The following is a 15,043-nucleotide window of genomic DNA, read 5'->3' as shown; positions in this document are numbered from 1 at the left end:
GCAAATATAGACTATCCGTACGTAAACTTTAAGTGGTTATACCTATAATAATCTAATTAAATTACATTTGTAATTTTCATTTGTTATAAAGTTTACTTCAACGAGACAATTATTATATTTGATAACCCATATTTATTTTTAATAAATGCAAATCACAGACATTATTTACAATTTAATTTATTTGTAGAAACCACATATATGTAAATTGATAAATATTTACTTGAAAAATTATTTGAAGATTTTACTAATAGATAGCAAATGTATCAAAAGATACATAAAATAAAACTACACATACACATACTACATAACACATAGGATATCTGTTTATCAAATTTAAACCTTAACCACATTAATAATAAAATTCAATTTCGTTTAAATATATAAAGAATTAATAACAATCTTCAAAATAGGATAAAACTGTGAATTATTACAAACTCAGATTATTGCAAATGATGTTGATATTAGAATACGGTATGTGATTTAGTTAATATAATTTCCATTTGGTGACATGATGTCACAGATTCAGTGTGACCCAGAACTATCCATGAAAATTAATTAAGAAGATTAACTACTCGCAGCGCATGTGTTGCAGCTCGTGACACTTATTGCCACGTTAGTAAATACGTCAAGTGACAGCCATTATAATAGATAACCAATACTATTAATACAATAATTATTACAAGAATATTAAAGTGCTTGTCCGTCAATAGCCTAAATTAAGCGTGTGAAAATACAACAAGCAGCATTTTATAATAAAATATTTTATAATAAAACCTTCTCCGAAACGCTTTACATTTTCTTGTATAAGTTATGTATGTGTGTGTGTTTTAAGTGTTATGTATTGAATTAGTAGTTGTAAAAAGAAATGTCTCCTCTATCATTAGTATAGTTAGATATATTGAGTGTCAGTAATTGTTTCAATTTTTCTTTCGTCAATATGACACAATTATATCACAAAAATGTACATTAATTTAAATAAAACCTTTTTTATTAAGTAAACATTCCTCCTACCTTCTTACCGCTTTTTAATCTTATGTCCTTTATTATTGGATTGTTTGGAAGTTTATCTTTAAAAATTTACCTTACTTCGAGCTTTTACAGTAACATATACATTAGTCTAACTTACTAGGTGATAGAGGTTTTTGCAAGCCCATGTGGTTTGGTACCACCACTGACCAAATATTCTATTGCCGAAGAGCAATACTTAGTATTGTTGTGAACCGGTTTGAATGTTGAGTAAACGAGTGTTATTAAAGGCACAAGGAACATAGCATCTTAGGACCAAAGGTTGGAGGCGCATTGGCGATGTAAGCCAATGTCTATACGCGCTGGTGAACAACTACCATCAGGTGGCCCAATTTCCCATCCGTCTACCTTTATCATAAAAAATATACATATATTTATAGCTGTGTTTTTCTTAAACACTAAAGTATTTGTATATTACAGTACTCACGTTCGAACTTTGTGTCTTGAAGGGTCATTCCACTCACACCTTATATCAAAGGTTAAAGTTTTCAAATCAATATTAACAATATATTAATTAAGGAAAATAATAAGATAAATAGCATAAACTCAAATGGCTTGGCGTTTGTAATATATTTACATCTTAGCAACATTTTATAAAGTACTGAAATTATAAACGGGTTTCTTGTTAAGAGGCAATTTAAAATCCATTAATAAAATTTCCCGTCACGCGACCGCAACGCTTACTGATCGATCCTAAGCCCTGCTATTCATAGCTCTAGTACAATGCACTCCCTTGCTATTTACGTCCTTGTTAAAATTAAAACTTAATTTTGTTTATTGGGAATTTGTAAATTTCGTAAAAACAACTATTGATGTAATAGCGAGGGCAAATAACCTGCATATAAAATAAATAATACATTCTGAAGACGCTCGGAGAGAGGCATGACTCTCAAACTTACATGCACTTTATAAAATTGTATGTAAGGTCTCCGGTAAGTTAAAATGTACACTAACTTTATAGTTCTACGATGCTGTAGTGTTTATTTTACAATCGATGTTATGTTATTTGATTTATTTCACTTTGAATTTATATGTATATTTAGACATAATGATTAAATTAATTTGAAATTTTTGTTGTTTTGTATAAAGTCACTTTATAAAATTTTATTTCTAAACATAACACCTAAGTGAGCCTTGTTTGTCAAAATTACATTATTTCAAAAAACTTTTCTTATAAAAAAAAACTAGTCAATTAAAAATAATTCATATGTTTATGACAATATTCTATGGATATGGAAGGAAATTTTATATAATGTAATAAAATTAATTTTAAGTTAATAATTCCATTTTACTTTTTTTTTCATACAAACAATTAAATTATTGTAATTAAAACATACATATGCATACACGTCGTGTTGCATTGCCTACAGAGCTCGGAACAAATTACTTTTAAGTTTTTGCTTACATGTTTGTTTGAGTTATAATGTAACTGCATTTACACGTAATATTTAAAAGGAAAAACCAGAAATATAAACGATTTGTTAGATGAGTTCGATAGTTACATATAAATGACTTAATAGAAATATAACAGTTATAGCTTAAATTAAGTATGAGAAAATACTAAATATATAATTATAAAAACGAAATTCGATCTTATTTAAAACACGTGATTCTAAATAAAGACGAAGATTTCTGGTTTGACACTTTAATAATAATAATTTGCTTGCACGTCGCACGATGAAATGTTTATATGAAAATTACTTTCAATTATAAAATTATGTAATTATATAATATACTTTCAATTATAAAATATAATTCTAAAACAATATCTACCTATTCTGAAATGCATGTTGATAGTATTTTCGTGTAACATTTTGAAAATTTCTTTCATAATGAATTCCTACTCAAAATGTCATCCTGTCGTCCAACGGTTTGGGCAGTGCGTTTTATTTCAGTCAATTATTTTAAAATTTTATCTAGATTAAGCGAAGGAATGCCATAAGAGCCAAAAAAATGTACACAAACATATACTGTGAAACATTATGAAATAAGCTCCAACTCCTCCTTCTTAAAGTAGATGAGCTATTTAACCACGGAGAGTCCACTGTACCACCTAGTACAAGAACCATCTATACTGTTACTACAACCATGTAAACCAACAACGTTCAATTATAATAATATCAATTCGTTCATATGATTACATTTTATTAAATTAATATTGACGTCATAAATAAAAGAAATAGTACTTAAAAGTAGGAGCTGAGTAGACTCAGCTAGAACGTCAATCTTGTTCATAGCCGAAGCCGAAGTTCAAACCCAGGCAAACAAAACTAAGTTTAAATGTACTTAAATTGTGTATAAAATTCAATTCATGTTTGAAATTGATGAAAATATACCTCATGTATAACCCGCTTTGTTGCAGCGTGGTGGAATGATCTCCTAACTGTCTCTTCAAAACGAAAACCTTAGCACGGCAGTATGACAATTACAGTACTTTAATTATTTTTTATCAACAGAATGCAGCTATTTATTGTACAATTATACCTAGCTGGTTATAAGGACTTACATTTGCAAGAGTAAGTTTAATAATAATACAGACCTCACGATAATAGCGACGGAATATAACTAAACAGTGTAACAAAGACGAAATGAAAGCTGCTAACCTAGTTAGCACAATACTGCCACCATTACTTTAAAAGCCCAACCCACACTGGCGAGAACATAATGGGACTATCAAAGAAATAAGGGGCTGTTCCCAATGTAGTTGTAAAATCATTCGCAGTGATTAACAACGACTTTAGTGAACTCTGGTATGTGAGGATGATTTTATTGCTTATTTGATTTACTGTTTAATTAATATGTGAATTATAATGTGAATATTTATGACTGTCTCGTTTGATATTTGAGCAAGCTTTAGTAATATAAGGAATGATCAATCATTTTTATAACGTTTATAATTGCCATTTGTAAATAGCTGATCAAATTTCACCAGTCTATAAAAACAAGAATCAACATTCAAGTAAATAAGTGGAAAATCTATATTTTAAGAAACATTAATTGTATGTCTAAGAATTATTTTTTATCATATAAAATTATAAATATATTATTTTATAGTTTCATTTATTTCCACCGTGTAAACAAGGTGTCTCCTTTATATTTACGAGTACATTCCAAAAGAGGGTGTACCATTTATATTATATTTGACTTAAATACTGCTCTAGGTAGACTAGTGACTGGATTGAACGGATGTCTTTTAAAAGTTCACGGCTTCGTTTTCCAATTGAAGTCAAATTAATACAAGTTAGTGGATTTTTTTCTTGAGATAGGCACGTTTTCAGTTACTCGCAATAACAGCCTTAATTTATTAATATAGCAGTATTTTCCTGCGCCTGAATAATTGTCTTACCATATCGGTTCGCCGTCCAATAGAACTTTGAAAATGACGGCATAGTCCAGCTGTGTTTACGTAAAGACTTATGCATTGTAATATGCACTGTGGAGTTAATTAATTTCCCGTTGAAAGGGGCCACATCGATTGCAATCGATATATTAATTTATTTCTTTATTTTTGTACACCACCACAAGCACCAATATATTTATTTTTGTTTATTTTCGTAATCTTTATTTACATTTCCTTTATAACTTTTTGATTTATAACATAGTATGATAAATATTTATACTCATAAATAAAACGAATTCTTATACAAAAAAAAAAACAAGACAAGAGAAGATATTTAATTATGTTTGAAAGAGGGAAAGAAAATAATTAAGTTTTGTGTGTGAGATTAATAAAGAAACTTTAATATTTACATTTATTATATATATGAGTAAGCTAAAATTACGTTTTATAGATAACAAAAAAAAGTTTCCAATCAAAATCAAAATATACTTTATTCAAGCAGGTTTTTACGAGCACTTTTGAATCGTTATTTAACAAACTATATTAAGTGAAGCTACCACCGGTTCGGAATGCAATTCTACAGAGAAGAACCGACAAGAAACTCAGTAGTTACTCTTTATATACCTATGTATATAATACATCCTGCCTGGATGTGAACAAGTATTGAGTAATATATTAATATTATTAATTATTAATAATGACATAACAGACACAAGCAAAAATTTAAAAGTATTTATGAATAAATATTTTTTTAATCTGGGACACCAAAATTATGGCATACAAAAAATATATTTATTGATAGAAACATCGAAAACTAATTCGGTGAAATTGATTCACGAAAACGTGAAAACTCTTTCCATTCGTTTTTAATATGTTCCGCGTGCTGTCAAAATGCAAGCCAATTTCCGAATTGGGAAACACGTTTCGCCCGTTGTATACATACCAGGCGCTGCTAACATTTTCTGTGGCAATGGTCCAGTTTGTAGATGTGTAGACGACCATCTGGCGCGTAACGTGATAGCCGGGGGATATTGTTCCAGCCAGCGAACTTGGTTGACGATACGTGTACATGCATACAATACAAGCATTTGCAACTTAACACGATACTGAGGGAACCGGGACGCGGACGAGCAAACTCAGTTTTCTAACCAAGGACAGCGTACGAAGACACTTATTAAAGTCGGTCTTGTTGTATTAACTAAAGTAATTAAAAATGCAAGTGCAATAACAAAATGACATTTATATATGTATTAGTAGTAATAATACACACAAATACAATACAAAAAAATAAACATCTGTTTTCCATATTTCAATTTAGGCAATCAAGAGAGCGTTTTCAAAATTTCGCTTAATTTTTTCTTATTTCACAACAATTCCCATTTTATACTGGAAATAATTTTCTTAACGGCGCTTGTTTCGTTAAAAATGCTAAGTATTATAATGAGCGCTACAAAAGTGCTACATCTCGTAACTCAACTGGTTTTTTCAGACTGTTTTCTTGCTATATATCACCTCGACATTGGACCTCTGGAAAAAATATTGTACCGTTTTTAAATACGACAATTTAATACGGGAATGCGGTTCAATTATCAACTTTTAATACGACAATTTAATACGGGAATGCGGTTCAACTTTTACGGAAATTTGAATCATTCCAATTATATAGAACACTTTAACCTTTGTACACTTCTTCCATCGTTTTCACTTTAACGTTGGGAGGTTTTGGGTATTTAAAGAATTTCGGTATAAAAGAGTCATATTGCAGATTGTACGTGTGATTCTGTATATACGTTTTGAAATCCTTCGGCTTGGGATACGCAGTCGCTAGGTCTGGAAACAAAACTTTTATATTGAAAACTACTTTGTATAAATCGATCGACGTATTGTATAGAATCCAGCAATGCGCTGGAAAGTGTGTCATAAATTTCAAACTTATGATTAAATATTGCTTATTCACTCACTCACATCTATATCATTTATGCAAAACATATACTTTTTGATTGATAATAATACGCATATCATATTTAGTATAAAATTTATACTCTCAAACGTTTCTAATAGTTATTACAAGTCATTTAAGATTCGACTTGTTCATCCGTGCACAAATATTATCAAAAACAAAACTTTGAAACTGGTTATTTATTGGGAAGCGACGTCTGCGAAAGGCAGTTTCCTATTAAAACCAATCAAATAGTCTAATAAAATATATCTTTCTTTTCCAACGACTATATATATGTGTACACAAACATTATATATTATACTATATACCGTGTATTATAAGATTTTAACATCGTGATTCGGTTGGATGTTTTTCAACGAATTGTAACAATTAACCATTTTAAGTAATTACCAGTGTTCATATTTACCGCTTCAATTAAGCTTTAAGTTTATGCTAGGAGTGCGGATGACAATAGCTCAAGGGGTCAGGATCGAAACTAAGACTTCTTACATCGTTAGCCATTACGCAATTGAAGTTTCAATTGTTATAAAAGTATAAAGTACTGTGTTTTCATTATTTAATCAAACAAGGAAATTATTTGAGATAAGTCAGTATGGACTGTATTAACCGCTATAGTCACAAAAACTTTTAAGAACTGCGCTCATTAATTGTTTAAAATTTTGTTAATAGATAATAATATAGTCGTTGAAACAATGTAACAAAAATATCTGGTATTTAATACCGAATTCATAATTTAATTGTTTAATAAATATACTTAAGAACATACCAGACGATATAAAGATTATTTACCAAATTATCAAACTGCAAAGTTAATTTTAAATTCAAGTGTTGAAGCTTAGCTTAAAATTTCCACGGTACTCGTACATATAACTTAAGAATTAAACGTGTAATATATTGATTTTTTTAAATACACACACAACGAATAAAAATAATTGTTTATAATATTCAAGAGAACAGAGACACATGAATGACTTTTATTATCTACACTCACACACACACGCATTAACGTGACCCCACGCACATGTAGATTGTAATTGTCTTTAGTTTTGATTTAAGTAAAATACATCTATCTACATATCAATAAAGAAAATATACCTTTACAATACGCTAACTTGGCGACTTCGATCGCAATATTAAGCGATACGTTCCTCACGTCGCAGAGAGGAGGATATATTCGGCCGAGCGCCAAGTCTCCTTCGCTTACAAAGTTTGCCAACGTCTGAAATGATCTCTACTCTTATCTATACAACTTAAATTCACACTATTGTTGACGGTACTGAATGCAACAACTTTTTCAACAAATACCGGAACCGCTATGAATGCAAATTGAATTCAACAATAAGCGCGCAATGAAAATGGCTAAATGTGATAATTTTGTTTGTATTGCTTGGTAATGGCTCTGTTGGAACATACAACTTATACTTTGCTCAAAAGAATTCCTGAATATTTTTATGATGAAATAAACATTTTACAAGCGTTTATGCTAGTATAATGTTTCGCAAATTTTCATGAACAATTTATACGGGCTGTTCCCTATAGTTTCCCAGTTCGGAATTAGTTTTGTTTCGAAAGCAGATGTTTTTAAAGCAAAGTATATCAATCTTCCCATGCAATTAATGGATAAATATGAGTTATATATATTAAAAAATCATATCAGTTGTGGCATTGGTTTTGACAAACACATTTGTTTGTTAAAGTGGTTAAAAAAATTTTTTTAATCAGCCGACTATGATGTTTCGTTTATCGGTGAGAGTAAATTTAATTATAGCCTTTTTGTATTAAATACTGAACAACCTACGTACCTAGTTTTTTAAAAATCCGTCCAGTATTTAGGACGTGAGTAGCTTAAAACATTCAAACGATTAACTTTCAAATGAATATTGATAACTCCTTTATTATTCTACAGGAATAATTTCTGCTCACATCGTAGAGAACGAGCAGACTAAATTACTTTCTTTAGAATGCTTTGATAAAAAAATGTTTTTCTAAATTGTTTTTGAAAAAAAAAAAGGAAAAATCATTTATAGTTTTGCAATCGGAATTGCTCTCAATTCGAAGGCGATTATGATGTACTTCTCGATATTTCACAAGGTGACAACTATTTTGTAAAAAGTTTGGTTTCATTCAAAAGGTAATCAATGCAAAAACCATATAACTTTTGATATTCGACAACTTACCCTAGCCGCAGTCAAGAACATGCTCTCGGGAATATGTCGCGAGCGGGCCACAATCACACCGAGCGCGATTCCAGGGAATATGTAAGAATTGTTACCTTGACCGGTAAAGTATTCTTTACCATTATACTTGACGGGCGGAAAAGGAGAACCTGATGCGAAAACACATCTCCCCTATGAAAAGAGACGAGAAAGGAAAAAAATGTTAAAAAAAAAAAACAATTTGGCTTATATGAGCTTGTACTGACTGACTTTGGATATAAACAGTATTAATTATTTTCTTGGGAATATCTTAATTTCCTGAATAGCTGATTGTTTACTCAAAGCAATGACATTTCTAAGATATATCAAAATACACTTAATACAAACACATTTTTGAAATGTCATTTTACAAATCTATTCTCATTTTATTTTAACGCTACAAAAAACGAATGCAAATTTGGTGTTTTTATGTGTTTAAAGAATTCCACATTGCAATTAGCAAGGGTTATAAATCACAATACACTAACAAATTAATCGATATATTATTACAATAATAAAATGGGATGGATAATATAAGCATGTTCTTAAAATACATATTTCTGAAAAATGTTAAATTATTTTTTTATTATAATTTTAATAAAATTTGACACAGAATAGTTTATATCTGTATCACTTTCAAGTTGTTGTCTTACTACTAATTATTAATATTGTTTAACAACTAATTGAACAGACTGATTATTATCTCTGGCATAGCCATCTGGCGTACTAATCAAAAACAATGAGATTTAGACATAGACAATTTTGCTAATTTTTACTAATTGTTACATTTCCAACAATACCCTGGACCAATGTACGTAAAATATGATATCTTGGAAAATTAAAAATTATTCAAAAATAGAATACTGTTAATTTCTTATCTAGAGTTTACACAAAAGATGTTTGTTGGAGCAGCGGCTTTTATATTAAAAAATAAATTGTCAGAAAGGTCTTTAATTTAAAAATATCCGAATTCCTGTTCCATCTTTTACTTTTAATTTAAAATAAACCATCGACAAAATTCGCCGTTCCTAGTATGACTTATAATTAAACAATTAACTGATCCTTTGTAGAAATTGTTTCAAGAAATGTTATCCTTCAACTCAACTTCAGTTGATTAATAATTATATCTTTTAGACTTTATCAAGATTAAGAATTTCCTAAAGCTCAACTTGTCGTTGAGTAGATTCCTAAATTGTATTACTTGTATAAATTACCTCTGTGTGATCATAAGCAGCTTGTGCAGTACATTCCGCTTTACTGGTAGGGTTCGATAGAGCGAATATTACCGGTCTCTCCGCATTTTTAGCCATTTGCTTCAGAATATTTTCGTTAAACGCACCACCAACAGTCGAACAACCTAAACGATAATGATCGTTCAAGAAATATTCAAGTACATAATATTAAACCAGTTGTATGGTAAATGTTCATTCATAATTTTAAATTTCATTAATTTCGGTAAATTAATTTAACAATTTTATCAAGAATTGCTTCTTAAACTTATATATTTATATTGAATTGATTATATACTTATAAATTATTTGCTGTTAAAACTAACCAATTAGACAAGTTGGCTTAATAGTAGCGACGCTCTTTTCAAAATTTTTTTCGGCTTCCATATCTTTTCCGAAATGTTTGGCATGACTTGGAAGGCCATTTGGACGATTTTTGGTTAACAGACCGTCGACGTCGAACATATAGATTAATTTTTGAGCTTCTTCGAGTTTCATACCTTCTTCGACCATAGCTGCGACTATTAAGTTGGCTATACCAGTTGCCGCCTAATAAACTCATACATTTTATATATTTTTATCTATTATTGCATAAATTTCAGGCATGTCGTTAAAATTCATTCCTCGTAAAATTAATTTATTAACAGGTAGCTGGCTATAAACCGAAATAATTGAGGTATGTCTTATGTAATATCTTGCACTTACAGATCCAGCACCGAGGAACATGAAAATATTTTCGTTCATTTTCTTTTTGGTTATTCTACTAGAAGCAAAAAGTCCGGCAACTGCCACACTCGCAGTACCTTGAATGTCATCATTAAATGTACAATATTCCTCACGATATTTTTCAAGAAGTCGAGTTGCATTTATTAAGGCAAAATCTTCAAACTATAAAGAAAAGTAATGATAGCTATATTTGGGATTATGATTCCATTATACGATATAATATTTTTTCCGCTGTTTTGTTTGTAATGTTAGTGATATTATGAACTTTGGTTACAATTGATTAAATTCGGACTTAACTGAATACTCTATGATTGGATTTAAATGTATAAAACATTGTTGACTTTATGATATGGTGAATTGGATGTGATTATTGACATTAGTTTTAAATTATCGTGATAGTATTTGCATAGTATTTGCATAACATCGATGACTAAACATGTATATGTATTAACAAGTTTGTATAACTTTATATCATGTTTTATATAAATAAACAATAATATCATTATTATTATTAAACAATTTCATGACATTTAATATCTTGAATTTTTGAACTTTGAAGGCAAAAATGAATAAGTAACAATATGCCTAACATCTCAACATCCTCCTGCCCATATTCCAATTTACTTGGGGTCGGCGCAGCATGTCTTATTGTTCCATACTTCTCTGTCGGATGTCATCTCACAAGTAACATTATTTCGAACCATATCGTCTTTCACACAATCCGTCCATCGTTTATTTGGTCGTCCCCTACCTCTATATCTATCCACATCTATTCTCAAAACCTTTCTCACAACATGGTCCTCATTCCTCCGCATAACATGCCCATACCAAGACATGACATGAGTAGATTATTTAAATACTAATATATTTAAATAATTTTACCTGCAACAGAGTATTGGGACCAAATCTTTCAATAGCGGCTCGCATGAACTCATCAATAAATTCATCGTATTCTTTGCCACGAACTCTCTTCTGCCGAAGGCCTATGTAAAGAGGGTCTTCTAAAAGGTCCTAAAATAATGTTTCCGACAAACAATAGAATATATTTATAATGACATATTGCCAACATTGTTAAATGTAGATATGTTTTATGTTTTCATTGAGACGTAACCAATTTGTTTGCTTTTAGATTCGTCATTATATTTTGGTATGGCAACCAATAGATTTGACTGTCAGTAGATTTTACCAATTACAACCAACTAATTTGAAATAACTTTAAAATAACTCTCATTTGCTTTTTATTTTCCTGTTACGGAGTTAAACAATTAAGAAGCACCAGGAAAGTTTAGGGGCTTCTCCGAAATATGCTCTAATAGCGTCTTTCGAATTTATCAATCTTTCTAATTAAACTATATTTAATTTTAGATACACATACCATACACATGCAAAATATAACCAATAAAAATAATATAGCAACACATTTCATAGAAGAGAATTTACAAGGTAATCTTAGCTGACCTAAAATATGTAACATGTTCATCTCTGTAAACCATATTTTAACTAAAACTTCTAATAAGCTAAGAAACATTCCTTTATGAGACCGTTACGTCGCTCATAATTAGTTTGTACTGTTATGAACGCTTTGTAAACTATAGAATATTCTAAAAGTTACCTATTCCAGGCCTGGCCTCATGTTATTTATTTGTTTACTGTTCTCGATAACTTTCAATATTTTTTTAACTTCTTGGTAAGAATAAGCGAACCGTACTAAGACTACTTCATGTTAATTGTTTCTATGAATATTAATTAGGTACCAAGTTGCATATTTGTCTTGCATTTTAATCTACCATTAAAAACTAAAAGTACTTAGTCCATTTAATATGATTATACCTTAGTTTATTTTATTTCCAACATGAAACGGCATTTTCAAAGTCAGTTAAAAAAATATCCAATTCATTCATATGGAATTTTGAAATTTAATTATAAACGCAAGATACCTGATTATCTGTCCCAACATCCAAAGTAATAGGAAGACACTGATGAGGTTTGATACCAGCTAGAACTGTATAAAGAGCCAGTTTACCAACAGGTATTCCCATTCCATAAGCGCCTAGATCTCCCAAGCCCAATATTCGTTCACCATCTGTGAATACGATGGCCCTGACGTCCTGTTCAGGCCTATTAAATAAATAAATAATATAATAAAACGCATAAGTTGATAAGGCTAACAACGTCGTAACATGCCTATGCCCGAGCCCGCCTGGTAGCCCAAGGGCATACGAGTACTTGAAAACACTTCGAAGATTAATCCACCGCGTTATGCCACGAGGTTACATAGATATAAATGTTTCATAATTCCTTATATTATATTTCCATAGAATGTTTTTCTTCAAAGTTTATGCAGTAATACTTGTCATGTAATTAACCCTCATCTTTACTACATACCTATTTCGTGTGTTGTAATCGATTCATATTACATCATAGTCCTTTTTTTTAATCTATAATATTATTTTTATAAATATATAATACATACCAATTATTAAGAATGTTTAACACATGACCTTTGTCGTAAATAGTTACAAAGAGGCCACGAGGTCTTCTGTAAATGAGACCAAATCTTTGACAAGCCAATCCCACTGTCGGAGTGTAAACTATAGGCAAAAATTTTTCAATATTCTGTGATAAGAGACTGAAGAATAATTTTTCATTCATATCCTAAAATAAAGCACAAAAATATCATAAAGGCCTAGAAAGGTATTTGTTACGAGAAGTTTTGCTTAAATATTACAAATATTGTTAAGGGTTAAAATACCTGCAATTCTACCAAATAAATATATTTGCTTAGAGGGTCTTTGTATAAATCCAATGATATTCTGCATATATTTAATTGTTCTTCTTGTGTTTTATATTCAGTAGCTAAAAGACCTTGAATACCCAATGTTTGTCTCTCTTCTAATGTAAATGCTAAACCCTAAATATAGATAAAAAGACTTTGTAAAAATAAATAAGAGGGCACAAAAGAAGAATTAATCTTCTAAGATATTGCTGTTGTTATTATAATTATTAAATATCTTGTTGAAATACATTTTTATAAAATAAATATAAGCTATTTAAATTAGATAAGTACCTACCATTTTTTTTAGATTTGAGTTAGAAAATTTGGAGAAAACAAGCGATAAGAGTAAGAGCGGGTTAGATGTTAGTGTTTGTATTTTATGTTTTTATATAAGCTGTCCGGAATCTTCTTTATTATTTTACCAAATATTGATTTGATATTTTAAATATCTTACCTTATTAAGACGAGGATCTCGAAGATGGTCTATACCTCTAATCATATTCGGACAAACCATATCTCCAGTAATATCAGTGAAGTTGCGACACATATTTTTCAATTTAAGAAAAAATAGATATTTTTTTAGGAACGTACCATGTATAATTATATTTCTACAACTGAAAGAAAAGTATGCCATTAGTTCGTTCAGGCAATGTATAATATCTCAGTATCTTATAAAAAAACGGACACAAACATTTAAAACATATTGTCCAATTTACTTTTGCTTTTACTTTGATTTTTTGGAATAAATGCCTACATAATTTAAGTATCACATTACACCTTAAAAAATAAGGGTGTTCTTAAAAATGCATAGAATATAATACTCCTGCATCCTTATAACAGCTCGGAGTAGGAAGTCAGCGAGGGATGACCGATCGCGCTGCCGATCTTGTACGTGAGTTTCAGATCACTCTCACAAATGAAAGCGTGCAGAACTGCCGACTATGTTAAGATCAAGACAATTTCCTTTCCCTGTAGGTTGGAAGGGAGAGGAGCAACCTGAAAGGTTGAGGTGAGTCTGTCTTGCTCTAAGGAGAATTTTGTCCACTGCAAAGCATAACGGCTAACGGACCCCATAACTCCTCCGATCAATGCAGAGGCGAGGCCGCAGAAATTTTAGTGGGTAAGTAACAGACTCAGATAGACAGTTACTATTAGAAAAATACCCCAATCTCACAATTAATAAATCATTATAGTTGATTTAATTATCGAAGTTTATAAGTAGGTCTGTTCAAATTTATTCATATATTACTTTTTTATAAGAGTATTAATTACTTTCCAGAGTGTAGTGTAACCGAAACAAATAGACTAATCGAGTTCACCATATTAATTAGATAATCCCAATGGTATTCAAATAAAAATACTGCAAATCTAATATTATCTTATTCATACCACTCAAGAATATAAAATTGAGCGTCTGAACATCTGACTGTAGCTGTTCGAGTCTAAGCGTTATTAAAATGATAAGTTCTTTTGAGCATTATGATTATACACATTACCTGAAATATGCATTCTTGTGTCTAAGCATTTTCTTGATAAATCGTTTCAAGTCAAAACATTAAATTATTTCTTCTTAAAACATAAGTTGAATCTATATATGTTCCTTGCATTATAAAAAAATTAATAACATAAAAAAATATTAATTTGAAAAATTTAAAAAACAATGCAGAAATTTTGACAGAATAACAATAATTACAAAAATGTCAAATATTCTCTATTTATTCTTATCAAAACGGTAGATAAAAAATATCATAAAAATATTAGAAGACTTATAACGAAAATTTATGTTCTGAG

The 15,043-nt window shown here is 30.0% G+C and overlaps 2 protein-coding genes across 2 annotated transcripts in view; both read right to left on the bottom strand.

The window, feature by feature from the left end:
• Positions 1-15,043, bottom strand: part of LOC113392893 (NADP-dependent malic enzyme) — a 200,994-nt gene that overhangs the window by 161,382 nt on the left and 24,569 nt on the right. The window lies entirely within an intron of this gene.
• LOC113392973 (NADP-dependent malic enzyme-like) lies at positions 6,039-13,845 on the bottom strand. The gene is made up of 11 exons (XM_064216564.1): positions 13,707-13,845; positions 13,229-13,387; positions 12,950-13,131; positions 12,414-12,594; positions 11,359-11,487; positions 10,456-10,638; positions 10,077-10,299; positions 9,736-9,878; positions 8,504-8,674; positions 7,422-7,545; positions 6,039-6,196 (listed from the first exon to the last, which is right to left on the bottom strand). Exons 1-11 carry the CDS (start codon positions 13,797-13,799, stop codon positions 6,039-6,041), a joined length of 1,746 nt encoding a protein of 581 aa, XP_064072634.1. The 5' UTR covers positions 13,800-13,845.

The sequence above is a fragment of the Vanessa tameamea genome, chromosome 12 (assembly GCF_037043105.1).
Source record: "Vanessa tameamea isolate UH-Manoa-2023 chromosome 12, ilVanTame1 primary haplotype, whole genome shotgun sequence".
Lineage (NCBI taxonomy): Eukaryota > Metazoa > Arthropoda > Insecta > Lepidoptera > Nymphalidae > Vanessa > Vanessa tameamea.
This window is presented reverse-complemented; position numbering and strand designations above follow the sequence as displayed.